The sequence below is a fragment of the Vulpes lagopus genome, chromosome 5 (assembly GCF_018345385.1).
Source record: "Vulpes lagopus strain Blue_001 chromosome 5, ASM1834538v1, whole genome shotgun sequence".
Lineage (NCBI taxonomy): Eukaryota > Metazoa > Chordata > Mammalia > Carnivora > Canidae > Vulpes > Vulpes lagopus.
The window spans coordinates 52,553,524-52,561,904 of record NC_054828.1 but is presented as its reverse complement, the minus strand read 5'-3'; the positions used below and the strand labels follow the sequence as shown (position 1 = coordinate 52,561,904).

The window sequence follows — 8,381 nt, the reverse complement described above, 5'->3', positions numbered from 1 at the left end:
CTACCTAAATGCTATGCTCCTTCGAGGTTGTAAACTGACAGATCCACTACATGGCTGATTCAGTGTGTTGCGTTTGAAAATGATGTATCGATTGGTGTAAGTTACAAGCAGGTCAAAGCCGAAGTTAAAACCTGTCCACCGCCAGCAGTACTAAGGAAATACAAAAGAGAAATATTTACTTCAGTTTATCACACTAGCAAATCAAAAGTAAAAATTTCAAAATGCCCTTTCTTTAACTCCTTTCAAATATTTATCCCTCATGGGTACTTTTCCTTTAAGGTTTATCACACAGAATATATCTGTGAATATATATAAAGGTTTACCATGTCGGTATAGTGTATTTCAAAGCCAGAAAAGCAGCCCTCACGGTCACCATTCTTTAAGGTACTTTCATAATATCACTTCTTCATGATCTGTTTTGTTATGTTTCCACACTGTTATTCTATCGTAAGTAATATGGCTTTTGACTGCAACTCTAAGGAGGTATAGCTTAGAGGGCTAGGAGGCTATATGGAGGTATTAAGAACCCATTAAAATCTACCTTGCTTTAAAAATACTCTAAATTCCTTAAATAACTAACAGATACATAGTCACTTTAATTAATTTATTTTTTAAAGTTTATTTAGTTATCTCTATCCCCAACTTGGGGCTCAATATCATGACCTTAAGATCAAGAGCTGCAAGCTCTTCAAGGTCATCCAAACACCCCACAACTGGGTTACTTTAAATACCATCATGCGGTTCACAAGTTTGTTTAATCTATCACTATTAATGGACTATTAAGCAAGCTGGTAAGGTATAGTGAAGGAAAGTTAGGGCTTCAAGTGTTTGGTTGACACTATGAGTTACAACATTAATTCAATAGCTCACAGGTATTTATTGAGCACATATTATGTGCCAAGTACTGCTCTAGGCATTGAAGTAAGTTTCTGCGCGGGTACAATGTGCTATTTTAATATGTGTATGTCTGTGTGGAAGGAATAGATGCAATGGAATGGAAGACAACAAAACAGAATAGAATGGCAGGACAGAGAAGCTTGCGGCTGGGGAATCTGCTGGTTCAGACAGGTGGTCAGGTAAAGTCTCTCTAAGGAGACACTAGGTGAGCAGGGCCCTGAGTCTAATAAAGGGCAGACCAGTAACTATCTGCAGAGTGAAGTAGGCAGAGAGGAGAGGAGGTACAAAGCTCTGGAGATAAAAACATGCTTGGCCTCTTTGAGGAACGGCAAGAAGGTATGTGGCTAGGGTAATCACATAGGTGGACAGCAAAATAGGAATACATTCAGAGGATTAGTCAGGGGTCAGGAAATGTAGGGCCTAGGAGTCCTTAGTAAGGAAGAGCACACATTTCTTCTAAGTGCAGTAAGAGGCTGATGGAAAGTTCTAGGCAAGGGAGAAACATTTGAGATGATTTAACTTGCATCTAAAAAAAAATGATTTTGGCTGTTATATGGGAAACAAAATGTAGAAGAGCAAGAGCAAAAGTAGGGAGAGCAGTTATGAATGAGCCTGGAGGAATTTCTGATGAACACCAGGTATGGTATTTAAGATAGAAGTATCTCAAGTTCGCAGCCTATTCAATAGATGAATGAGAGAGAGGCCCTTTATGGGTTAGAGAATTCCTTGGAAAGGAGAAAGTCTGGGGATGAAAATCAAAGAGTTCAGCTTGGGACTATTTTATTCAAGATGCTACTAGGATTCTAAGAAAGGTATCAGGTGAATAGCTAGATATATGAATCTGGAGTTAGAAGTCATCAGTGTGAAGTCATTTGAACTAGGTGAGATTCCTTTGGAGTGAGCTTACTGCTTTTATTTTCTGATGAAAGAAATAAGGTTATTAGGTAAGAATGAGACAGCACTGCCCCTTTTAAAGAAGGTCTGACAGGTACTCAAAGAATGACAGGATAAATTCAATAGGTAAATATAGGAGGGTCACCATGCAGCACCTGAAGTTTAGTTACAAACATTCAAGTGAAACCTGGTGGGGTACAGTTTTTCTTTAGTCATATCCATTTATTTGAAAGCAGGAATGGAGTACATGGCAAATCAGGATTTAATAAGAATTGGGGTTTAGCCAGCTGAGCCTGACAGAGTGAAAAGGGAAGTTAGGAGTATTAACCAGGAACCAATTTTAAGATGGAACATAAAATGTAAGTAAAGAAAGAAGTAGGGATGTGATGAGAGGGTAATGGGAAAAAAAGGTAGTAAGAACAATGTATTATACATCCCAGTGGAGTTAAAAAATTGTTGGGAGTCCAGGTTCTAGAAAGAGAGTGCTAGAAAGATAATAGAAGTGGAATCTGAAAATGGTATGCTTGAAATGGCAATTTTGAAGGAGGTGTATTGTTTAGTAAAGCAAAAAGTGAAGATATGCTTCTTCCAGAAAATGGGTGCTGGAGGTAGGGTAGAGCTAAGATCACTGTGGGGACAAAGGTCAGGGAATAGAGACACTGAAATCACCAAGACTGACAACAAGAACAGTGATAAATATGGAGAGCCCAGTGAATGATGCTATTCAGTGGTGTAGAGTATTGAGTGGTGTAGTAGAAGCATGTGCTTCAAAGGAGCTGTGGTTCAGTGAGGGAGGGAGTTGTGGAAGTAGCAACAAGGAAGACTAAGGAATAAAGAAGACACCTACCTATTCCGCTTTCATATGCTACTAATATTTATCACAATTATTGAATGCAAACTTAATTAATGTCTAAAAACAAGAAAAGTTAAAATGAGGGAAAATTTGGGAGAAAAATAACTGAATGCTTATCTAAATTAGACTGATTTATTATTATCTTTTAGAAGAGGGATGGGGGGATTCCCTGGGTGGCGCAGCGGTTTAGCGCCTGCCTTTGGCCCAGGGCGTGATCCTGGTGACCCGGGATCGAATCCCACGTCGGGCTCCCGGTGCATGGAGCCTGCTTCTCCCTCTGCCTGTCTCTGCCTCTCTCTCTCTCTCTCTCTCTCTCTCTGTGACTATCATAAATAAATAAAAATTAAAAAAAAAATAGAAGAGGGATGGGCAGAGGGAGAGGGAGAGAAAGAACCTATAGCAGTCTCCATGCCCAGTGTGTGAGTCCATTGCGAAGCCTGATCCCACAACCCTGAGATCATGACCTGAGCTGAAATCAAGAGTCGGATGCTTAACCAACTGAGCCACCCAGACAACCCAGGCTGAATTATTTTTTAAGATGAAAATTACAGGGATCCCTGGGTGGCTCAGCGGTTTGGTGCCTGCCTTCAGCCCAAAGCATGATCCTGAAGTCCTGGGATTGGGTCCCACATCGGGCTCCCTGCATGGAGCCTGCTCCTCCTCTGCCTGTCTCTGTCTCTGCCTCTGCCTCTGCCTCTCTCTCTCTCTCTGCGTCTGTCATAAATAAATTAATAAATTTTTTAAAAAGATGGAAATTACAAATAGAGTGGGATATTAAAAATTGTAGTTCATGTCCCATTAAAATCAATTTGAGTCACAATAAGCTTTTGTAAAAAATTAAAAAGGGGATCCCTGGGTGGCGCAAGGGTTTGGCGCCTGCCTTTGGCCCAGGGCGCAATCCTGGAGACCCGGGATCGAGTCCCATATCGGGCTCCCGGTGCACGGAGCCTGCTTCTCCCTCCGCCTGTGTCTCTGCCTCTCTCTCTCTCTGTGACTATCATAAATAAAAATTAAAAAATTTAAAAAATAATTTAAAAAAATAAAAAATTAAAAATTAAAAATTAAAAAGAAAACAGGATTTTTGGATACAGTAATAGTATTGTTTCATAATACTTTTGTTTCACTTATATACATTTATATATAGTAGTAATGAATAAAAGAAGTCTAAATGCAAGTAGCAATCAAAGGGTTTGAATGTCTTTGATTTAAGGTAATCATAAAATTTAAAAAATGACTTTTAAGACTATGTAATAGCTCCCATATAATTTCTTATTTATCTTAATTTCTGGATTGCAGAGGCCTCTTATATCTCTTAGACACAAAAGGTCTAATCACCACTCCCTGCCCAGGAGACCATGCTACAGAAACTACCAAAAAAGCTCTTCTGAGGTATGGCAGGCATTGTGATTGTTACACAAAAGTGTATTTTGCACTAGTAGTACAGTAATTTGCATGAGAATATTAAGAGTCATAACCCATACTTACTTCACCATCTTTGGCAAGCTTTCTACCACACCGCATACTATTTCCCTCTAGTTCTTCTTTATTGATTTCTTGAGGCCTAGAAATATACATAAGATGTGAAATCTCATAGAAAATAGGCAACTAATAGTTTAAAAAGAATTAAGTTTAAAAGAAGAGAAAAATTGGCTAATGGATTTAAAAATACCTTTTTGTGGTTACAAAAAAATACAAAAAGCACTGATTAAATCTTGCCCATTGCCTTTGCTAAATTAAAAAAAATAATAACTTTAATGTTTTTCTTAGCTCTGACTTTTGGACTACTTTTATTAGGGCTTAGCCAAACCAGAGGGAAAAAAATATCTACAAGAAATTGTGCTCATCAAAAAAATAAAACACTGAAAAGTCTAAGTAAAATAAGTTAAAATCTACTATTTAAGATGTGACTTGGTATCATCTACCACTGGACATTACTTCATATCCAAGCTATCTTTTATGTAGTATAATCATGCAAAGTCAATATTTAATAGAAGCAGCTGTAGAATTGTATCAATTGATCTTTCTTGGTTCCCTACTTTATTTATTTTTTATTTTTTATTTTTTTTTTGGTTCCCTACTTTAAAAGCCTTAATCAACTAAGAAAAATACTATTATTTCAAGTTATGATAACAAAAAGCCATGATTATTAGTTTGGAACCCCAAATGATAGAAATAATACAATATATTCATCATATACAACATTTATTAAGTGCCTAGATACTAGGGACTTCAATCATCATCAAATTAAAATAGTGAAACAAATATACAAAAAATAAGTAAATGTAAACATGTCCTTGACATCCAAGAGTTCATTCTAGTAGAGATATAAGTAACAATTACAAATGTGGAGAGAGTTGTGATGTTAGGGCAGGAAGAGGGCACAGATTTACTGCCTGGGATTAGAGAGGGATCATCACAGAGGAGGTATTATTTGTGCCAAGTGGGAGTTTGTTGAAGTAGAGGTTAGGGGTGATTCAGTGCAGGACAAGGGCACTTCAGGTAGAAGGTCTAGTAGGTAAAAAGAATCTGGAGCATAAAAGAATCCCAAATATATGAAGAATTTCGTACATCAAGAGTTTAAGATGAGCACGAGAGGAGGTGAAGTGAAAGACATTTGGGATAGACTTGGACAAGCCCCCCAGGCTATGCTAATAAGAGTTTTAACTTTCCCTGTAGATCATAGAGAGTTCCCAGGCATTAGTTCTGTTACATTGACATTTTTTATTATGAAAAATTTCAAACCTAAAAGTAGATAAAATAGTATAATGAGCTAAATTTTTTCACCATCTAGCTCAATAATTTTGTTTTAGTTTACTCCAAGCCTACTTCTCCCCATATCCCTTCTGGCTGATCACTTTGAGGCCAATCCTCCAGGCATATCCTTTATTTTTTTATTTTTATTTTTTTTTTATTTATTTATGATAGTCACAGAGAGAGAGAGAGAGAGAGGCAGAGGGAGAAGCAGGCTCCATGCACCGGGAGCCTAATGTGGGATTCGATCCCGGGTCTCCAGGATCGCGCCCTGGGCCAAAGGCAAGCGCCAAACCACTGCGCCACCCAGGGATCCCCAGGCATATCCTTTAATCTGTAAATAGTTCAATATAAATTTCTTAAAGACAAGGAATTTTTTTAAATGTTAATATAATATATATCACATATAAATAACAATAGTCCCTATCGTTAAATCCTTGGACATATTTAAGCAGGTAAGTGACACAATTATATTTCTGCTTCAGAAAGATTATCTGTTGGCAATATGGAAGGAAGAACATGAAAGAAAACCGTGGAGGTAGATTTTATTATATTATAACCTAGCACTCAGGAAAATACACGGTCTTCTTCACTTTAGTAGCCCTGCAGCAGTAAGCAGATGCTCAGTGTCTATAAAACAGAGCACTTCATTGGGGTGCTATAATCATACATAAACTTCTGAGGGGAGGAAACCCACTTATTCCAGCTCAGTCTTTTGGGTCAGACTCTATGTTCAACTCAGTAAAGATACAGATGAGGAAAATCTTGAAAAAGAAGAACACCCAACATCTAAAAACTGAATATACAAAAGAATGAGGATGACTTTGAAAATATTTCATATATTACAAAATGCTTTGAATCTGAATTCCATTAAATAATTAACTTTCTCTTTTTTTTGGTTTTTGTTATTTCTTCTTTTTTTTAAGATTTTATTTATTTATTCATGAGAAACACAGACAGGGAGGAGAGAGAGAGAGAGAGGCAGAGACACAGGCAGAGGGAGAAGCAGGCTCCATGCAGGGAGCCCGACATGAGACTCGATCCTGGGTCTCCAGGATCGCGTCCTGGGCTGAAGGCGGCACTAAACCGCTGAGCCACCTGGGATGCCTGATTTGTTATTATTTCCATTTCAACAATCTTACTGTGTTTGTGTAGGATAAGTATGCTGTGAATATATTTGGAAAAAGATGGAATATAAATTATAAATAAAGTAGAAACCAAGAATCCTGGAAAATAACCTCGTAATCATTACCATGAGTTTGTATAACACTCTCAGACAGTCACTGTGTGGATAAAACATAACTAGGTCATATATTTTAGCAAGTTTTTTGGTCCATAAAAATGCGTTAAATCGGGGCAAAAAAAAAGTCAAACTTAAGGCCTCTTCCATATATACTCACAGATGGATTGTCTCCTCACATGGCCTATAGCCAAGAAGCTGCTATAAAGATCAAATAATAAATGTGGAAGTACTTCTGTGAACTGCAAAGCACACTGAAAGAATAGATATCTGCTTTTCCTTCAAATGAAAAAAAGCACAAAAATATTGTCTGTGTGCGGGGGGGGGTCATCTATAACTGGATTATGTTAATTCATTTTAGACTCAGAGATCTTTAAAATACTTCTTAGAAAAAAAATAAAAAAAATAAAAATAAAATAAAATACTTCTTAGATAATTAATAAAAATTACAATATCACACTACCACAAATAAGATTAGCTTTACCTATAAAAAAGTATGAAAATCATGCTTTGTGAAACCATTACTCCAAGTAATATTTCAGTATGTTGAAAGAAAATCCTAATATAACACCAGGTGAAACACAGTTTATGAATTATTCAGTTTTTACAAATAAGTAAATGACTATTCAAACATTTCACTAATTGACCAGAAAGATTAATATTGATGTTACATAAATGTAAGAAAAAAAGCTGATTAATGATCTTTTCCCTACTTTAACACCTCTTGATTTTTCAATATAATAAGTGCATTTTAAAATTCATAGCAGGGTTTATTTGTTTATTTATTTTTGTTTGTTTATTATGAACAATGAAATGACCTAACATACTTACCCCACCTCACTGTCTTGTTCTGCCCGGAGCATAGCAAGCCACTGCTGTTTATACACTGAAGACAGCCATTCTAAATATAAAAATAGATAAATGTAAAATAATAATAATATGAAGAACATAAAACATTAAAAAATTTTAAGAACTAGGGGCAGCCCGGTGCCTCAGTGGTTTAGTGCCACCTTCAGCCTGGGGCGAGATCCTGGAGACCGGGGATCGAGTCCCGTGTCGGGCTCCCTGCATGGAGCCTGCTTCTCCCTCTCCCTATATCTCTGCCTCTCTCTGTGTCTCTCATGAATAAATAAATAAAATCTTAAAAAAAAAAATTGAGAACTGGATAAAAATTGTTACATTTTTTTTTTAAAGATTTATTCATGAAAAACACAGAGAGAGGGGCAGAGGCAGGCAGAGGGAGAAGCAGGCTCCATGCAGGGAGCCTGATGTGGGACTTGACCCTGAGCCAAAAGCAGACACTCAACTCCTGAGCCGCCTAGGCATCCCAAAATTGTTACATTTCTAAGCTTAAAATAGCAACAAATAGATCTGGCAGTTTAGATTTTACAAATGCTCTGTAACAATATGGCTTAGGGCAGCCTGGGTGACTCAGCAGTTTAGTGCCACCTTCGGCCCAGGGCATGATCCTGAGGTCCTGGGATCGAGTCCCACATCAGGCTCCCTGCATGGAGCCTGCTTCTCCCTCTGCCTGTGTCTCTGCCCCCTCCCCCATATCTCTCATGAATAAATAAATAAAATATTTAAAAAACAAAACAATATGGCTTAATGATTTTTAGTGTGGTAAACGCTATTTTGCTTTGCTTTAAGATGGACTGTACTTAGATTATATGCATTCACATTAGGATTTAAATCTTTAAAGTAGATTCTTGCATTTAATAGTTTCCTTGTCATAGCTCATATTAA

The 8,381-nt window shown here is 37.2% G+C and overlaps 1 protein-coding gene across 2 annotated transcripts in view; it reads right to left on the bottom strand.

The window, feature by feature from the left end:
• GMCL1 (germ cell-less 1, spermatogenesis associated) overlaps positions 1-8,381 on the bottom strand; it is a 51,832-nt gene that overhangs the window by 13,223 nt on the left and 30,228 nt on the right. For both annotated transcript variants that reach the window (XM_041755690.1, XM_041755689.1), the window contains 3 exons: positions 7,467-7,536; positions 4,130-4,205; positions 5-150 (listed from right to left, as the gene is read on the bottom strand). In XM_041755690.1, the coding sequence (XP_041611624.1) occupies positions 5-150; positions 4,130-4,205; positions 7,467-7,536 (292 nt within the window). The remainder of the gene's footprint in view (positions 1-4; positions 151-4,129; positions 4,206-7,466; positions 7,537-8,381) is intronic.